Genomic DNA, 20,803 nt, shown 5'->3' with positions numbered 1-20,803 from the left:
GTCGATCTGAATCTTCAAATATTTTGTAGCCAAGACTTCGTTTAGTGTTAACTTCTTCCACTAAGTCTTTGAACTTCTTGTCGCATCTGTGAGCTGTTGATTGAAGCTCCTCTCTGCTGGTAGTGCTTGAATTGCCTAGTTGCTGTTTGCTTTTGCTTTGCTGATTTCTTTTGAGCAGGGTTCGCACTTCAATTTCTTTATTCAATTGCACTCTTCTGTTTGCCTCGCTGGCCTGTTGCTGTTGATTTGTTTGATTCTCTTTGGCGGATGCCTTCGGTATTTTCTCATCAGGTAAGACAGTTGTTTGCCTTCAACTGTTCCTGTTTGGGTCGGTGGAGCAAATGTAACGGTTGTTCTCCTATAAAAGTCAAGAAAAACTATACATCGCCCAGTTCGTTTCAGCGGTTTCAAATGTGTCTGGATATTGTGTTTTTGCAGTTAACTTTTGTGAACTAAATTATCCCCTATGCTGTAGATTACCATTGCATCACTTGTTGCTTAATTATTCTTGATAACTAATTGCTCAGCTTTGCTGTATAACAAAATTGTTTCTCTCAGAATAACAAATTAATTCAAATAGAAACAATCAATTTTTTGTTGAGTTTTTGCTAATAACTCAATTTATAAACCCAATTTGGGAATTCCTGTTACTAAAATTTGTAGCCCTATAAATTGGCTATATCTAAGCAAAGTTTCAACCTGCTACAGTTAGCAGTTGTTTAACATGATTTTGTACCAGTTGCAAATCTGCTAGTAATAAAATTTTTCAAAATTCAAAGTTCGCAACTCTCTATTGGTTTCAGTTACACCAAGTTGAACTAGTGTACTCTTCGCTAAAGCTAGTAAGAGCATTTTACTAAGTGATTTGCACAAAGTTTCTCTCACTTAGGCACTTTGTTCCTCAGAAAGTATTTTTTGAGAATATCAATGTCAATTCTCCTTTCACATGTCAAAGATAAGTTAAAACCGTACAATCACTAATATGATCTATAGGAACCCAACAAGATAACAACAAAAATACCGCTCAAAAAAATTTGCTTCAAACCGCACTGGGTGTCAGTTTCACATGACCAAATTTACGAGTTTCTACTGATTTTTAGTAGTTTTTTAGACTCCTTTTTTGCTGATAATCACGTGGACTTACATGTCAAATTGAACAGCTGATTGGTTTTAGATCGAAATGTCCACAGAATGTGAACATTTTTCCATAACGTCACTTTTTAGTGTACATTTGATGTCTGGGAAGTTTGTTAACCATAGAGAAGTTTTGTCGAATATTCTGTATCAATAACAGGTTGATTCGCAATCAAATGGCAAACAATCTGATGCAAAATTGTTAAGTCGTAGTATTGTTTTGCTGGGAGTTGAGATAGTCCGAACTTGAGTTTCACTTCATGTATGACCGTTGCGTACAAATAATAGTTGTTTAATTTTATCGGTTAATAGGAACGCAGAGACAAATCTTGTAAACATATAGTTCAATTAGAATTGATGAATGACAACAGTGGCAATAGGCACAAATCTTGATCAAATTATATACTCAGTTATTACCGCCATTTTATATTACATAAAAATGACTTTCGGTGACATGTGACGTTTACCATCATTTTAGTTTTCCCCAAAGTTTTTGTTAAGGTGTCTGCGGGCATGCGATCGATAGGAAAGTAGTTCAGCTCAAATACGTTCACGGAATTCTTACTAAGGGCAATAATGCTTGATTATCTACAAACACTTGTAAAGGTTGCTCAATATCTATTTTCATTTCCTTCAAAAGGTTTGCTGAGTGTACCACCTCTTCACTTGCCTCTACTACTGCATTCAGTTCAGCTTCAGCTGTGGAGGTTGATACGCATTTTTTTAACCTACGAGCCCAACTTATTGCTTCTGAACTACTGTCAAGCTTGAAACAATAACCACTCGTACTTTTTCTGCTATCTAAGTTACCATCCCAGTCAGAATCCAAAAAACCTTTTAGATCTATTTTATTACACTTCCTATAATTAAGTTTTTCAGACTTTGTACCCTTCAAGTAGCGTAAACATGCTTTTGCGGCGTTCCAATGCTTGGTTTCCGGATTTTCTACAAACGAACTCAAAATTTTAGCTTTATGTGCAATCTCAGGTCTGATAGTCAATGCTAAATAACATCTTACTATCCTCTATAATCACAAGATTGCAATTCTCGATATTCCTTGCTTCCTAATTCTGGTGAATCAAGTTTTGAAAGCTTTGAACTAACATCTAGAGGTGTTTCCAGTGTCCTACAGTCTCCTCTCTATTGGTTTTTCTAAAAAAGCCTCTTGACTTAGCCCTATTTTATTTTCTGTCCTCTCTATTTTAATGTTTAGGAGCCAACTCAAGTCACCAAAGTTACTTATTTTGGACTTCCTACTAATTTCGTTTTTGAAATTTTTGCAAAAGTTTTGTCGCGTTCCTAATATAACCATATCACCGACCCAAAGACATATCATTCCCTCTATATCTCCTTTGTCCTTTTTTATAAAGAGTCACTCGTCTTGAATAGATGGAACAAAACCCAAACTCCAAGAAAACCTTTTATTGTTAGGTACCAGTTCCTACCAGGTTGTTTTAATCCATATAAAATTTTTTTAAGCTTACATACTAATGGATTTCCTTGGTCATTGTAATTTGCAAAACCCTTAGGTTGCTGCATAAAGATCTCCTCGTCAAAGTCAGCATTAAAGTATGCAGTTTTAATGTCCATTTGTTTGAGCTCAAAACCGTTGCGGAGTGCATAGCTTAAAGGTATCCTGATAATTGAGAGGCGCTTTGTCGCTGAATAGGTCTCGTTGTAGTCTCTGCCTGGTACCTGGCTAAAACCTTTAGCTACCAATCTTGCTATTTATCTCACTATTTCGCCGCTAGGCCCGCACTTTAGAGCAAAATGCCAACAACTACCAATAGGTTTCTTTTCCTGGTTATCTACATTTTCCCAGACATTGTTTTCAACTAATGAATTATACTCTGTTTTCATTGCTTCATACCATTTTTTGATGATTTTAGTGCCTCTCCTGTTGATTTAGGTATCACATTGTCATTTAATAAATCATTTAAGAATGCTACTAGATTCAGATCTGCTTCATGTTCTAAACGTGTTTGTCCTGTACTCAATGAGTTGTTATTGAACATTTTCTGTTCGTTGAATTTTACGTTTCTTGACTTTCTAATTTTAAATGTGCCTTCTGCATCCTTTACTCCTAAAAGATATGTTTTGATGTTATCTGATGATCCCAAGAACGTACCTTTTTGTGAAGTCCGATCTATTTTTCCTCGGAATGATTTCTCAAGTGATTCCTCGGAGAGATTCTAAAATTGGTTTTCGTCCATACATTGCTTCAAAGGGTGTTCTTTTGAACCCCGAATGGTAACAAAAATTTTTAATGTCATTTGACATTAATATTGCGTAAGGCCAGCAGTACGTTTTGTCAAGTCCTGATTTCTCAATTAGATATCTCGCTATTAGTGTTATTGTTCCCCAATTACGTTGAACTTTACCATTTTCTTCAGGTGTATAAGGTGCTGAAAGCTCTAGGTTTACGCATTGCTTTTTGCATAATTGCTTGGCCTTGTTCAAATTGAATTCGCCCGCACCATTGCACACCAATGTTTCTGGCGTTCCTATATCTGCAAAGAATTGCTTGGTTTTTCTACAGCATCGTCCCTTGTCTTTAAGAAGTACCCTTTCTGATATCTGCTAAAACTGTCTACACAACTGATTGCATATCGATGACCATCTACAGCTTCTGGATTGATAGGCCCTAGTATATCAAAATGGACTAATTCTACGACATCCTTGGCTCTTTTCCCAGAATCTTTCGGAACGGGAAGCTTCTTTGACTTATTCAGTTGACAAGTATCACAAGTCCTTAGGTCATGTTCATTTATTTTAAGTCCTATGGCTTGATCCTTTAATTTCAAAAGATCTTCAATATTATTATGTCCTAAACGTTTGTGCCATAAACTTAGCCCGTCTCTACTGGCTAAGTTACAGTTTTCTGAACCTGTTGAATTCATTGTTTTCCAAAGGAAAAAATTGTCATGTTCCTCAAACGGGAAAATTGTTCCGTTTTTAGTTCTTATTTCTAAGTCCCTACTGAACAAAACCTCCTAATCAGCTGCTCTATATTTCGACACTGAGACAAAATTTTTAGAGTAATCAGGTACAATTAAAGAGTTTGACAATCTTATTATCCGCTCCCACCCTTTTGAGTCCCCTGTTCTTGTCTCAATTGTTGCCTTCAATTGAACTTTTGCTGATATTTGCGTTAGTTTTTATCCCGGTATTTTTTTGTCAATCTGAATAAATAAACTTTCATCCTTAATTTTTTGACTTGTTGCTCCAGAGTCTAACACTAGTTCACAAGCAGGATTAATACATGTGGTTTGAAGGAATGAGAAGTACTCTTCGCACTGAGCTCTTGTTTCTTCAGCTAAACTCTGAGACCCCGACCGATTATTTTGACTAGAATTTCTGCTCTGGCTTACAAACTGTTTCTCTGATTTCTGCTTCTTACAAAACTCGGAGAAGTGACCCTGCTCTTCAAAATTAAAACACTTTATTAGTTGCTCCCTTATTTGTTCTGTATTTATCTTCTTAGGTCGACAATCCTTAGCTAAGTTTCCGACCTTTTGACAATTGAAGTATTTTCTTTCTTTATTGTAGAATACACTCTCACTTTTCTTTTGAACATTATCTTTATCAAAATTGAAAAGGTCCCGCTTAATTTTTCTAAACCTTTATCTTCTTTACTAAATTTTACGAGTGTCGTGAAGCTCTCGTATTCTTTAGGTAGTCCTTTCATAATTATTGAAATAAACATTTTCTCGCTTACGCCTTCATTCACCCGTGTCAAGTTTTAATTCATGTCGCCTGCTCTTGTTAAGTAGTCTACTATGCGTTCATTTAAGTTATTCATAAGGCTAGTTGATTCTGATATTAGTTTATGTAATTAAGGCCTCTCGATACTCTTAAACATTTTGCAAAATATATCCCAAGCTTTAGTACCATCACCTTTATGTGGTCTCAGAAACAGAACCGACTTTTTATCTAATGCTTGAACAAGTTCGTACCATAATGTCCTTTTCCTCTCCTCTAGTTCTTCCTTCTTTTATTTACAGCTTGTGCTCTTTGTTCCTCTGATGCGCCATTACTAACTTTAGGCATATAATCTTTATGTGAGGCATCGCCAGTTAAGACTTTTCCTAATTTTATCGAGTGTATGAGAGCTTCAAACTGTTCCGCAAAAAATACGAAATCATCCTCATGGCCATTAAAAATTATTTTTTCTGCCTTTGAACTCATCCCTGAACTCAATTTTAACCTGTCCGTTTGTTCTATATGGTTTTTATAGTTTTTCCCTTTTTACCTAGTTATAACTCAAACTTTAGTACTTTAGCCTATGTACCCTGAGTAACTGTGGTTTACTGAAAGCTAGTACTGTTCTACGTAAGAATTTGCTCTTCTGGTATAGGGTAAGGTAAAAAATTATTGGGACTTAAAGCAAAACTCCTATCCATCTTTTTAGCGTTTAGATAAATGTTTTGCCGGTTGGTGGCCTTGTCATTAGGCGACGAATCGGTGTGTCTTTGGGTTAGCCGAAAAAATGCTTTAGCACATTGAGAATGCAACAAGATGAGCACTATGAGCACAGTGAGGATAGCACAATTAGAAATGAGGGTAAAAAACAGTCGTTTAAACTGAGCTGTTCTCAGCAATACTAAGTAAGCCGGAGAAGTCCTCGTAGAAAGTTCTGCTACACAAACCTCTACCCCAACACAAAACAACCCCACAAGCTTCCAAAAACAAGCCACACACACAGCTATAACTCCGTGTCCACAAACAGAGCCCCCAGTCAGCTACACAAGCTTCGCCCCACAAACAGAGTCCACAATCAGCTACAGATGCTCACTCTTCACAAATAGAGTCCTCTAATCAGCTACACAATTTCCTCCACACAAACAGAGTCCACAATCAGCTACATATGCTCCCTCTCCACTAACAGAGTCTTCTAATCAGCTACACAAACTCCTCCGCACGAACAGGGTCTCCAATCAGCTACACAATCTCCTCCATACAAACAGAGTCCACAATCAGCTCCAGATGCTCCCTCTCCACAAACAGAGTCCTCTAATCAGCTACACAAACTCCTCCGCACGAACAGGGTCTCCAATCAGCTACAAAAGCTCGTTCTCCACAAACAGGAGTCCTCCAATCAGCTACACAAACTCTGTTCTCCATTGTAGTTAGAGCACACTGAAGCTTCAGCCCCACTTGCTTTCCTTCTGACTCTTGACCACTGCGTGACTACAAGTCTTGTCTCTTCCTGTCCTCTCGTTCGTTTTCCAATTGACGTTAGCAATCCTCTAATGCAGCCCAGAGACAAAGCAGCATAGTGTCATTTTTAGGGTGCGCTGATTACTTATCTCAGAAAAGCTTTGGGCCCATAAACTATCGGTTAATGGGAACGCAGAGACAAATCTTGTAATCAAATAATTCAAATAGAATTGATGTGTGACATCTGTGGCAATAGGCGCAAATCTTGATGGAATTATATACCCAGTTATTACTGCCCTTTTACATTATATACAAATGACTTTTGGTGGCATGTGACTTTTACTATTATTTTATCATAGGTATCAATTGAACGTCAAGATCAAGTGTTATCAATTCACGTGTAAAACCGAATAGTTCTGGAAAACATCAGTATAAAATGCACGTGAAATTAGTATTGTTTTCTCGACAACAAAGATGTAAATCAGCAAGTGAGTGTATTTTTTCGTTTTCAAACAATTAGTATTATACATTTAATAAATATAAATGTTGAACAAAGTGAACAAATCTGTATGGCTTCGATAGAATTTAGCATTAAATTTCGCTTGTCATGCTGTTCTGGCTTTATTGCTCAAATGGCCATGAAGCGCAATTCAATTTTGTTGTTGAGTTAGTAAGCTCAGCCGCCACAAAGTATGTTGAGCTTGATCAAAAAATTCGAATTAGTTTGTTCTCAGCTGTCCTTTTCCTTATTATTCCTCACATTTCAGACTACTCATTTTGGCGAAAGCTTTTTTGGCGAGTTTGTCCACTTTTTTCCCACCGAAACTTTCCCATGCTACCATCATTCCCCCAAAAGGGATCAAGCTATGGTCAACGTGAAGCTATGGTTAAGTGAGCATTTATACTAATACAGAAAACTTCTCGGAGGCAGGAGATAAAACTATCAATCTTTCACGTGTCAATCATTCATCGTACCTCTCGGCTATCACTTCTTTTTTTCAAATATACTCCAACAAAATTAACGATAAGAAAAAGACTCTTCGAGTCGTAAAAATTCAGTACGCCAACCAGGTTTAGACCTCGAATTATGCAAAGACCATGCTCGACTCAAACAGCCCATGAAAAAAATTTAGCTGGACCTATCCGTTCAACTAGACTTTGGCTCGACCCAAATACTTAATTTTGGATTTTAGCTCATCCCAAATATGATGCTCGACTTTAGCTCGACTTTAGTTTTTACAATCCAAATGATTTGGATTATTATGCAGCCTCTCTATGGCTTCGTGACAAAATTTTTAAAAATTCATAGCTATGTCTTCCGATTTTTTCCTCGATCTGAGTTTCAAAATTTACTAACACTACTGAATAGACATCCATTTAAATCTCTTTCCCGAAAAATTTAAATAAAAGTAGCAATTTTAGAAAACGGATGCACTTGAATCAATGCTGCCCAATGCATCTGCCCATTTATTTCATTAACCTGCACTCCTGAAGAGCATGTCAGCAATCATTTTGGACACCAATCCCTGGCCCTCCTGTTTTCCATCGTCGCCTCCATCACCATCTCTCTCGTTCTTCTTTTTTCCACGTTGACCATCGTCTTCATCATCTGACATCAAACAGTCACTCTCACACTCGCAGTGACCATCATGGGGTGAGTCGGACATGAGACAGTCGCTCTCACACTCACAAGCAACAGAGGAGTGGGAGGGGTCTGTGGGAGTGTCTCCATCAAGAAGTCTGCCCTGCTCCCGTCTCTTCATCTCCTTCTCGCTCAAAATGTGCACACAGTCATCTGAAGCGGTTTAATTTTCATAGTAGACTGAACATGGGACTGACTGTGAACATATTTTTACACCAAAAGAGTTATCATGTTAACCGTTTTTAAAATTAATTTTTGCGCATTGTTTAAAATCGATAATTAGCAATTGTATTGCTTCTTTCTGTGCAATAAAAAAATGAATTCTGACTGATAACTAGCTGCAGATATGTAATTATAACGCTATTTGAATTTTTAATGTTTTAGATAATTTTGACTTAGGATTATTTTTGTTATTTGAATATATTAATTTGTTTTTTTTCTGCCCTTCTGTTTTGCCGCTTTGGATGATGTTTACAATATGTTGACAAGCCAGATTGGTTTTCTCTAAGGCTAAATTAAAACTTCTGACCGGTTCCTTTTAACAGCATTGGTTTTAAAATTTTATTTGAAACACTTAGGTCTTTTTGAGAACATTTTGATTGTGCTTATTGTTTTTTGTTACGTTGTATTTTAATTTGTTAACACTGTCGTATTTAAGTCCTAGCTGCTTCCTACTGATAAAAATGTGCACATAATTAGTTAGTTGTCTTTGCTTTCTTATTCGTTTTTGATCTTGATTTTTGTATGAATGAAAAATGAGCATTTGATTGTTTGTCATTTATTGTCGTTTTTGATGACAATAACTGATTTTCAAAAACAAAAAGCCTGATAAGTCTACAATTTGCAATCAATTTTTTTGGGCAAAAGGCTATTTGCTTTTAAACTCTATTGTTGATTTTAGCGAATCTCATCTCTTTCCTGTTACTCAATTGCTACACTTGTGTCAATATTGCCGATTTTATCCTAAGTTCAAGTGAAAATTGACGTTTGCTGTTTCGTAATTTTAGTTGAGAGGCAAAACGCAGCAATGTCTTCAAATCATCTTTTTTAACTTCCACGACGTCGAATTTCAAAAGATTTAATCAAACGGTTTTTCTGATTTCCTCTTTACTTGTTCTTTGATTTTTTAATTAAAATCAATAAAGTTTTTTACCAATTTTTTGCCACTAAAATTGCTCAAAGAAAATGCAGTTCTCATTTTTGGATATTTTTTGCCCTTTTTGCATATATATGTTTTTTTGACTCGACAAGGAATTTGGTAGATCCGTCTTTAAATATATTTTCAATAGGCAAACAACACTTAACTCAGGCATGAGTTAATTTTTGAATATCTCGCTGGAATGACTTCTATTTAGAGTTAATTTCATTTTGCATCATCAAATAAAATTAAAATAAGCGGCTTAGATGTTACTTTTTTTTTTACTTCTGCACTCGCTAAATCTAAATTCTAAATTGAAATCTAATAGAAACAAGGCGGCTCGTTCATGTGCGGTCGCACATTATGTTCCGACCCGACCTCATCTACATTTTTGACTTAATTGTCAATCAAATGAGGAAATAACAAAAATAGATGTTTGAGATTAAAACAATAGTTACACAACCCATCTAATAATTGAATTACATAATGCAATGCCTTATTACAGCGTCAATGAGATCTGACCTAAAAGAGACTACGAGACAAAAAAATCAACCAACCAAACAAAGCAAAAACGAAAATTTCACGGCAAAAACTGAATATCTATCTTTAAAAGCACATAGTAACAACGTCAAAATGCAGTCAGATAAAACCTTAACTACACAAACATAATTTCTCATATTTATACATCGGATGGAAAGTTTTATTAATGAGACCAAGTTACAAGTCAACAAAGAGAACAATCAATGAGGCGAAATTCAGAAATTAATCAACATTTTTTAAACCAAGAAATTTCAGAAGTCTTAAAAGTCATTAGCTTTTAACTTAATAATCCATGATAAATTACTAAGAAGTTACTACAAAACCAAATGGCCTTGTCTTTGGGTAGTTTAAGACTAAGAAACGAACCAAAGAAAAACTTAAAAAATTAGAACGATTTGCGAAAACACAAACTATTGCTACCATTAAAATCATTAGCTATTATCTGAAAATTATGTGTTTTTAATTCAATTCTTATTTCTACAAACTCAGCCGCAGGAATTACACTGAGAGATTAAATAAAATTATTTGGGCCACATTTGAAAACCATTGGGATCTGTTACTGCGTGATTGTTCTGAAAGAAGAGAAAAAGAAGCGCAAAAATGACCACTCAAAAAACGTTTATAAAAACGCATATTGTCCAACAAACAAAGCATCGGTGACAAATAATGTCAGTAGATATGTTTTTTGGAATACAAGAAATTTGATGTGACCTCTCATTGATGAAAATAAGTTGCAATTTGACAAAAAGAACAACAAAAACTGAAATTGTTTGAAAATGTATATTCTAAACATTAAGACTGAAGGCTATAAACTGACTAACTGATTCAGGTAATATCATTTATTCAATCCTCAATTAAAAGCTTAAGAGACTTTTCCTCAATTTACAGCTACCTAAAGAACAAAAACAGGCAAAAACAGCAATTTCAAGAAAAAAAAATGAGCGAGAAAATTGTTGACGGCAATAGAAAATGAACTTTTTACTAATAACTTTTTTATATTCAATTAATGTTTTAAAAAAAAATGGGATGCCTCTTTTTTATCAATACAGTTTCAAAAAATCAAATATGAACAAATACACTAGAAACACGAAATTTTTGAGAAAATTCGTAGTATCAACGCCAATAATTTCAATAGCTTTCAACGGAATCCATTAAATACGCTAAATTATGCCTCCATGAGACAACAAGTTTGTTTGCCAGTCATATTTGGTCAATAAGATCATACAACAAGTTATTGGAGATGAAAACAAGAACAAAGACAGGCAGCAACCAAAAATTCATTATAAATGTGCCAGAAGAATGTGTCGAAGCAATTTAAATCATAAGTTTTTCTCTGAAAACGTCTTCCATAAACCAATGGGAATCATCAGTAATAAGATAATGTGTTAAGACTTCAAAAGGATCCAAAAATAAGAAAAAGTATTCGAAAGTTTAAAAACAATATGAAAACTAGTGGCATTGAAGTTTTAAAACTAATAGGTAGAAGATTAAAACGCTAACCAGATTACAACTGGCTGCACTAGAAAAAAATAGATCTTGCAAGTACTAAGAATGATTAACAGGCAACGAAAAATTTAGGATCGGTACATGTTTAAAAAAATTTCGAAAAACTTTTTTACCAAACTAAACAGCCATTAAACACAAAAGCTTTTAACGGAGGCCAATAACTACGCTGAGAAATAAAACGATGGCAGTAAAAAGAGGTTTGTCATGCATAGATAATCAATAAGGGATCACTGTAAGTCTTAAGACTATGAAAACAACAACAAAAACAGGCGAAAACCAAAATTCAGTAGAAAAGTGCGAGAAGAAAATTTTGAAGCCATTAAAACCATTAGCTTTTCCCTGAAACCTTTATCTGTGATCCTCTGAATGTCTTTTCCAAGCCAAGGGGATTATAAAAATATTTGGATAATGTGTATAATATTTGGATATTGTGATAAGACTTAAAAAGTAACCAATAATATCAAAATACCCAATTTTTTTTAAATTTTGAATTCTTGTGTTATTGAAGTCATATAATCAATAGTTAGAAGATAAAACCGCCAACAAAATTTACTTTAGTTTCAGTTGAAAGCAGGTGGGTTCTGTAAATACTGAGATTGACTAACAGTTCACATAAATTTAAAGATTGTTTAATGTTCAAAAAAATTTTCAAAAAAATATTTTTAAATTCTCAACAGACATTAAACTCAAAAAATTTCAACAAAAGTCATTAAACACACTCAAAAATGCTTCAATAGGAGTATGGGGATGTTTGCTATGCATAGGTGATCAATAAGACATCACAACAAGTCTTATGACTATGAAAACAACAACAAAATCAGGCAAAAATCAAAAATTCACTAGAGAAGTGCGAGAAGAAAAGGTCGAAGCCATTCGAAACCATAGGCTTTTCTCTAAAACACTATTCTGTGATCCACTGAAAGTCTTCTTTAAGACAATAGGAGCTGTCAATTTTAGGATAATGTGATAAGATTTAAAAAGTAACCAATAATACGGAAATATCCGAAAAATTTTTTTAAACTTTTCGAAATCTTGTGTCATTGAAGTCATATTGATAAAAGTTGGAAGATAAAACCGCCAACTAGATCAAATTTGGTTACAGTAGGTTGGAAGAGGGTGCTCTCATCACAGAGAATGACATACAGTTCACGATAATAAGTTTATGATTGGTTAATGTTCGAAAAAATTTTCGAAAATTTATTTTTAAATTCTTAAAGTCTTAACAGCCATTAGTTGTCCACTCAAAGCAATAGATATGCTCACTTAAATCACGGAACATATTGCACTGTTAGTCAATGGGTTCATGCCATAAGACTTCAAAAATTCAGTAAAACCTCAAAAAGAAATTCAAAATTTCATTTAAAATTACGAAAACTCAGAGTCGAATTTAAAAAAAAACATGAGCAGTTCCTTGAAAACGATTTTCTTGTTCATTGGGCTTCATTTGACTGTAAAGGAAGTTTGTCATTAACGGAACCTCGATATGAAAAGTGACTTGTCTCTAGGTGACTTAAAAAAACCAAAAAAAGTAGAAAAATTTTATAAAAAAAGCGCTCTCCGATAGATTTCGAATTTTTTATGAGACCAGAAGTAATCTTTTTTATCGCCTTTAGCCTATTAGGAACACGAAATTGGTTAATTTTTTGGCAAGATATTTAAGTTTGAAATACTATTTTTATAGAAAATATCTTAATTTGAAGAAAAATCGCACTAAAAGTGATCAAATGTCCCGTGTTCACACAAAACTTCAATCCTCAATAACTCCTCGAAAAAACGAAAATCAAAAAAAATCTTTTTAATTTTGAATTCTAAGCTGGACCAGCTTGTTAATGATACCACTCACAATTCTCTGCGATGATTATATCGATCGGCCAAAATTGACTGAACAAAAAAACCCATTTGAGTATATAGTTCCTCCCCCCCCCCCCCCACAAGTGGGGTCGGAACAATTAAATAAAAGCCACGTTGTTAAGAGTTTAGTTTCGAAATTGTTTAGGATTTAGTTTAGGTTAATTGTTTGCTTGACAAATTTTTTCCACTTAACAAATTTGCATTGCAGTTGACTGCATGTTTGTTGTTGGTTTTTCCTATTGTTGATTTCAGTGAGAGACAAAATTTTGATCTCAGTGGTAGGCCCCTTTTTTCATACACGTCTGACTTTTTAAGATTCTCTCGATGTGAATAACTGTTTTTAAGGTAGTCTATCTCGGCTGCAAATGGTACAAAATTAAACCAAAATGTGGAATAGAGAGGTCCGAAATTTTGAGCAAACGCGAGCCTTCTAACAGAGATAAAAAAATCAAAACTGTGATTCAAGTAATACCTTGGGCATTAAACAGCCATATGTTTGGCTCTGTTTTTAGAATTGATCATTTTTGGTTGAATAATGACATCGAGTTATAATTAAAACCCGAAAAATCAAGCACCTTTGCCACACTTGCGAAGTTTTATTTTTTAAGTTTGCTTTATTAAATTCATGGATGTGGAACAAAGCACAAGAAAATTTCTTGCGTCTAAAACCGATGATACCAACACTCTCTTACGTTTAGATACCAGACATACCGAATCTTCGGAAAACGAACATACCGGTTCTTTCTTGCGTCCAAAAAGAAAAATACCGAACTTTTTTTTGTGTTCAAAAACGACTTTAGAAACCAAAGCTTTCATACGTTTGAAACGACAGATAACGACCTTATTTTACGTCGTTTATGTTTGTTGTTCTAGACTAGGGCAATTAAAAATGGTTGTCTTGCTTCAATTAGAGAGCCGCAACTCAGAAAACACTCGGGGAGTGCTGAACTTCTAATGCTGTCACGATAATGTTTGGTCAACGAGCAGTTGGATTTTATAAAGAGCAAAAAGGCCTGCAGGTAAGAAATCCGTACCCCGACAAGACAGTCCTAATCTTCCCAGAAAAAACAGTCGCGCACAAAATAGTCCCCAAAAAAATTGAAACATTTTTTGAAGAAAATTAATATTAACCTTTTTGTTTCCTTGCCAAAAATCAGACTCTGTTGAATGTTCCTAACTCAGTCCATTAAATCTGCACAAATAAAACATTTCCTTGCAGTTGTTTTGCATAAATTTTCCAGCTTCTAATTGAAAATAACTTTTTAAAAGATATAAAAGCAAAGCAAAGGTGTTCGGAAAAAATTCCAAAGTGCTTGTTTGAATATAGTTTTACTTATAAATAAACCGAAAAACTAGAACACAAAAAAAAACGTGACAGGAACCAATACCTTCAGGTATTTCCAATTTCTTTAGCGTCTTGAGTCGTGGTCTTGGTTTGGCTTCGGTAGTGTCCTTTTTAGTCTTTGAAGAGAACTTTTTGATCTCAGCATCTTGGGTTCTACCGAGTTGTTCTACATCCATGTGTTCCACCTCCTCAATGGTTGCTCTTTGCAACCTTTGAGATCCTCCACTTCTACCAGTGTCCAATCGTTCCACATCATCGCGTCTGGACTCAGGTCCGCGTCCAGATGACCTCTGTCTGCCCGACCCCTGACCTTGCGAGTCTCTAGTACGTTGCGATTTGTCCATTTGCGACGACCTGTAGTTATGGTCGCGATTTAATTGAATTTGTTGCCAATTGTATAAATATAACCGACTAACGTCGGGCGTATTGCTCTCAAACAAGCAGAGATTGGTTGGTCAGCTGGGGCATTAGAGAATGCATTAGGTGAGGGGTGGGAGGAGTGGGGTCTCGGGCTGAAGGCATCAAGCCGTGGGGGCTGGACGAGAGGGGGTTGAGAGTGAGAGGGCTGGTCGAAGGTGGGGGGGTCCAAAAAATGCCCCGTCAACATGTTGATGGGGTGGTGGTGTGTGAGGGAGGGTGATTGAGAGGGGGTGACAGGGGGCAGGGGTCAAATTCTTTAGATTAAGAACCACCCTTCACACCCAAATTCAGATCTAAGTTTCGATGAATCGCATACTTGGAGACTAGTAGTGCATAAGGCAATAAGAGAGCTGCTGAGCCACTTAATGCCATCTGGACTTTACCTGTTAATCCCGTTTTTGAGGACGAAGAGTTAAAAATAACGTTAAAAATCGTTCAAGCAAAAAAGATTTGTTTAGCCGCATGCTTACTAAAGCTGTAAGCAAGCTGCTCTCGGGCTTTACCAGTTTACCACTCTTTTTCGACGAGAAGTATCAATCAAGCAAGCGAAAGAACATTCGAGAAGGATACGGTTAAGCGAAGATTGTGCATAATGGAACACAGGTGCAGAATAATGGTTAGGCAGAATAACACGGTTTAGGAATAAGGCTCAAAGAGAACTTACTGCCTTCCGAGTTTTACCTGATTCTCCCGTTTTTGAGGACGAAAAGGCAAATGAGTCTGACAAAAAATCGGTCAAACGGAAAATTGCGTAAAAAAGACCACAGGATTAATATAATCGCTACAAAATTCGTTTGAGAGCAATTAACATGTTTGAATATATCGCCAATTCCAACTCCGAATGGGAAGCAAAATTATAGCAACGTCTGATTACAGCATCTTCGAGCCACACGTTGACGGCTCTCAAATTAGTCTCCAGCGCACTTATATAACATATAGACTAAAATTGTATGGATATTTATTAGTTTTTACTGCTTATTGTTACAACCCCAAATTTTGGGGGCCGGAACTTTAGGCCAGGGAAAATTTTTGGGGCCTAGCGATCTCGTTTGCTCTGACAAATAAAAGGGCTTTTAATGCAACAAAAAGTCTCCCAGTAATTAATTGACGAGGACTCGTGTTCAATAATTAATGATAATTTAAGGCCAAAGTGTCCAACTTATAATTTCTAAATGTATCTGATTTTATCTATCTTAAAATCATTCAATCTTTTTCTGATGTGTTCAAGAATTTTGCGTTCAACTGTTTTTAATGTAGTTCACCTGAAAAAGTCAACTGATTGTTCCCTGGTTGAACTTTTATTGTTAGTTCCTATTTTCTGTCGTTATCCCTTCAACTCTTTGAGACTTTTCTTTGTACTACACAATTTTGCATCCATTTAATCGAAGATAATTCTGAGCAAGAAGAAGTTTCCGTTGAAATTAATAAATGCACAGTTAAATGTCATCATTCTTGCCCATTTTTTAAAAAAGATGTTCATTATAATTTTTATACGCTTGGAGTTTACTTTTTCTCCTACCCTATGCTATATTCAAAGTGTTCTGTTCTACATCCCTGTTATCGCTACGCCAAAATGAATTGGCATTCTCACCCAGGACGAAGCCCCGACTTATGAAAAGACCGTCTTCGAACGATATAAGGCATGAAAAGACTGTCCTGGATTGATTTTTTTATGAAAAGAATTTATCTGAACTTTGCGTGATGTTTTCGACTTTGGCTGGCATTGAAACAACCTTCCTCGAATTTAGCTGGACAATAAAATGTGTACTGGAATTTGGCTGGACAATGAATCATGTCCTGGAATTTGGCTGAACAATAAAATGTGTCTTGTCTCATGGTCAACCTGAAAGGCTGAAAAAAGAAAAAAAAGAAAAGAGAAAATGAAAAAATATATAGATGCTGAGTAGCGCATAATCTTACGTTCACCGCTAAAAATCAGCTGCTGGCTATAAATTATTTGCAGAAAACGTTTTTAATTGATCATTAATTTTAGGAAATCATTGATTTTTTTTGTGATTTACGATAAATTAAAAAAAAAATTCATTTTATTCAAATTCGATTTACTACATTTCCATGAATTTCCATCATTTCAACTACGATCCTATTAGAGCCCCTGTTGACCAGAACGAACAAAAACGGTCAAAATGTTGTGGGAACTGACCGTTTCTGACCATTATAATTAGGCATAAAACGAATTAGGCTTGACCCATGAAAAGAATTTAGCTCGACATTAACTGGGTCCTCGACTATGTAATTAAAGTTTTTTTACCCACCGCACCCCCCGCCCCCCTCCCTCAGACTTTATAGGTTTTTTCATAAGTCGAGGCTTCATCCTGGGCAGTTATTTGCCGAAAATGTTGAGCACATTTCCCCCAGGAGTGTATGTTCAATTAACTCTATCGAATTGATCGAACACTCCCCAAAAACCAGTTGTTGACACAAAATTGATACCGAACTCTGCCAAAAAATTTGCAAGAAGTTAGATTGTTACTCACATTTTTTAGTTCAAATTTTTGTATTTTATAACTTTTATGCGATCTCCAAAAACTGTTTTTCAAATCTGTTGCGTGAGTAGCAAAAAACTGAAAACCTGAAACGCAATTAATTATTGCTCATTTTTAGATGATTATATCTGTCTTAGATCTTCCTTATTGTCTTTGAATATACAATCCTGGGCAATATGTGTTCAAAATTTTTCATCAAATAAAGACACAATTTCATTTTGGCATAGCAGAGAACTCTCTTTCTGGGGCAAAAATTTTACTTGGCTTCAAATATTTGTCTTTTTCCTACTTCTGAATGTGTGTTAAATTGTTGCCAAGTTTTGATGAAAGTTATCAGCCCTCGAGGTCCGTTTGCAGTTTGGTATTATGGAGAGATGACATCGCATCGAGTTTTCTTGTTGCTCCTGGTTATATTTCTTAATTACTTGCTGATCAATCATTCAAGCGATGTTTCACCTTAGTGGGTGGCATCACTTCATTTTCATTCCGTTTGGTGTGAGTTTGTTAATTTTTAATTTACGAAGCTAGTTTTTTGGTCACATGACGTCAAGCACCCCTCTCATGATGAAATTAATTGGATGTGCTGAGATTAACTGAGGGAGTTTGATTCCAATTGAACGTAAAGATGGGGCTGCATTCTGAGCAGAATCACAATTCATACAGTTTTATTGGAAAAAAGTTAAAACATCGCAGTAATTGACTTTTAAACAATGATTTTTTCCCTGGATTTTTGGCTTCTTGAGTCTGCAGTCTACAAAAGAATCTGCTACTTTATGGCAATCTGTCAGCTGCCTTTGTGCGGCCTCTGTCAGCTGATTTGGCCTGCATGCAAGTGAGAGAGCATTATTGTGTTCGTGTTTGTTTGTATATGTAAACGTGTTTGTCGCACTAAAATCATACAAGAAAAAAGAACATTTTTAAAACGTTTGCATTTTTTATGCTAAGATATTTTTGGAATCTTTTTCGTTTGTGCCCCCACCCTCAGCTTAGTGAGTGAATATTATTTGAAACCCCCAGACGCACTCCCATATTTTTACAAAAGGATTTACTATGCAAAGGCACGTGCTCTGTGACAGAGGGTAAGTAATGTACTGGAGATGCGGAAAAAGGAAGGAATCCTTTTTTGATCGGGTTGGCTTTCCAAAACAAGTTAGTTTATTCATTTGCATTTGAAATCTGGGTAAAATAAAATACTAAAAGGCTGCAATTGTTTTAATAAGAATGATTTTTGAAGCTCAGATTAGTTTCACAGCGGTAACTTACGACTCATATAATAAATTTTGGAGAAAAAATTATTTGTAACACTTCGAAAAACCAGGAACACCTTTGCACATAAAATATTCCAACATAACTATCGAACAGCTCAATGAGTTTCCTTTCGTTGAAAAATCAAACTCTTAATTTACATTTTCGCCATTCATAGGCAAATTAATTCGAATTATTAAAGCAATTTTAAAATATCATTTGTTGGCAAATGTCAACATCAATCTAAAATGAGCAACATTTACTGCTGGATAACCTTAAAGAAAATTCTACGGCTATTTAGTTCTTTTTTTCATGAAAACTTGGATGCTGATTATGTTTTTGGGCGACCTCTATTCCGGGCATAGGAAAAAATAGTTAAATTTTTTACAGACAAAAATGAATTCTGCGTCATCTTGCAACCAAAAAAACATTATTGTCAATGTTTTTGCTAGCCTGCAAATAGAGTCAGTTAATTTAAACCGACTTTTAAGGCAATGAGATAATTTGTTGAATCAGGGGAAAAAGAGAAAACATGTTTATATAAAATAATTTTTTGTCAACTATTGATGCAACAGGTCTGTACACTATGAAAAGGACGTGAAGTAGAAAAATTTTCTGGATGAACAATTCAGTTTACAAAAATGTGTCAGATTTGGCCGTTTTTATTATATTCATTTCAAAATTTAGTTTCAAAGATAGAGCTTCGCTGAAAAAAAACAAAGGCAACAAAGAAATTGATTTTCAGACACTGAATTTTTTCCTTTAAACTTTGGGTTCTTTGAGTCTACATGTCAACCAGATAGTCTTTGCTACTTTCTGGCGAATCGTCGGCTGCTTTTGTGCGTGCATGAATGTTTGTTATAACAATTCTGTACGTGTATTTGACTTGGTCTGCATGCAAGTGCGAGAGCATTTTTGGGATTGTGTTTGTATATTGTTACCAAGAGAATTAGTTTCCTTAGTATTTCCATTAGGAGCTATGTATGACAAGCAACCCGGGCCACTCAGTGCGGTTGCAACTTTGGGTATCCTGCGGTATTTTGAGCCAGCTTGTTTAGAAAAAAATCGTTCTCTCGCCGTTTTCAAACAAATTTGGCGAACAATTTTTTTTTTCAAAAAATAGCTTTATCCTCGGGTCGATTTTTATGCTAGTTGCCCGACAAAAAGTTCGGTCTCTCGTTGTTTTCGTAGGACATAGGCGAATCAACTTTTCTTGTTTTGATCGATAGGGTACGATTAAAATTTTGCCGAAGAAAGGCGAAACTAAAAGACCAAAAGTTTTTTCCTGTCTTTTTGCTGACCATATCGCAAAAATTTTGTGAGTCGCACGAAAGTTACACAAAATTCTGGGTTGCAAAAGAGTCTGATCAGAGGTCTTTTGGGGGTCGCACTTTGTTCGCACGATTCTTGTGTCGCACTACGGTCTGATCAGATGGCAAGGTCTGGAAAATGGTCTAATCAGAGCGGTCTAGGGTCGCACACCTAAACTTGGGTGTACACTATCATATAGCGCACAACAAAGAAAATGGCCCTCCCGCCCTACGAAATTATCAAAATTAAGAAAAATTTGAACACACACCAAAATAAAACATTGAGGTCTTCTTTCAATTTTGTTTCACGGCCTTTACAGAGAATGAACAAAAAATAAATTCCGCAGCAACTTCTTCAGTTATAAAGATCTTTATTCTTGGTAATGAAATCAGTACATGAGCTTAAGTTTTATCTTAAAACGGGTCTTCGGGATAATAGAGAAAATATAGAGACGATAATATGGAAATTTGGGATATTCATTCCTTGTGTACAACTGAAATGCGCCCAACTCGATTTTCATTATTTGAATTACCAAGCTCTCTAGAGCTTGCTGATTGCTGACCTAAAGTGCTCATTGATGTTCACTTGCACTAATTCTTCGAAGAGACATTTCGGAAAATTGACCTATCAAAACTGAAATTTTTATTAATGACGAAATACTTAAAAAATAGGACAATTTTACTGACTTCAACAAACAATGTCCTATTCTGAAGGCTTAGAACCGCTGATTTGTACATCTGAATCAGAGTTCTCCCCTTTTGCTCTGACTCTTTCTTTCCGATTACGACTCCTCTGACTTCGCTCACTTCTTGGCGTTGATCTGACCCGTCTAACCTTCTTCGGATTGTTTTCAGGAGTTAAAATAATATCCGAGTTCAGTTGTTCGTCTCCTGCAGCTCGTTTTTGGTCAGGCTGTTGATCTTGGAATGAATCCTCTTGACTTTGATCAGCTCCCTGAGAGTTTGATTCGATAGTTTTCGGTTCTGTTTGCCCGAGAGCGTTCGGAT

At 35.6% G+C, this 20,803-nt stretch overlaps 1 protein-coding gene across 2 annotated transcripts in view; it reads right to left on the bottom strand.

Moving 5' to 3' along the window:
• The window catches only part of LOC142338371 (uncharacterized), a 61,102-nt gene that overhangs the window by 35,377 nt on the left and 4,922 nt on the right, over positions 1 to 20,803 (bottom strand). For both annotated transcript variants that reach the window (XM_075388096.1, XM_075388104.1), the window contains exons 3-4: positions 14,360 to 14,670; positions 7,775 to 8,089 (exon numbers count right to left, since the gene is read on the bottom strand). In XM_075388096.1, coding sequence (XP_075244211.1) covers positions 7,775 to 8,089; positions 14,360 to 14,670 — 626 coding nt within the window. The remainder of the gene's footprint in view (positions 1 to 7,774; positions 8,090 to 14,359; positions 14,671 to 20,803) is intronic.

Source organism: Convolutriloba macropyga, chromosome 1 (genome assembly GCF_964194025.1).
Source record: "Convolutriloba macropyga chromosome 1, txConMacr16.3, whole genome shotgun sequence".
Classification (NCBI taxonomy): Eukaryota; Metazoa; Xenacoelomorpha; order Acoela; family Convolutidae; genus Convolutriloba; species Convolutriloba macropyga.
Note: the sequence above shows the minus strand (reverse complement) of the source record. Positions and strands in the feature narration are given on the sequence as shown.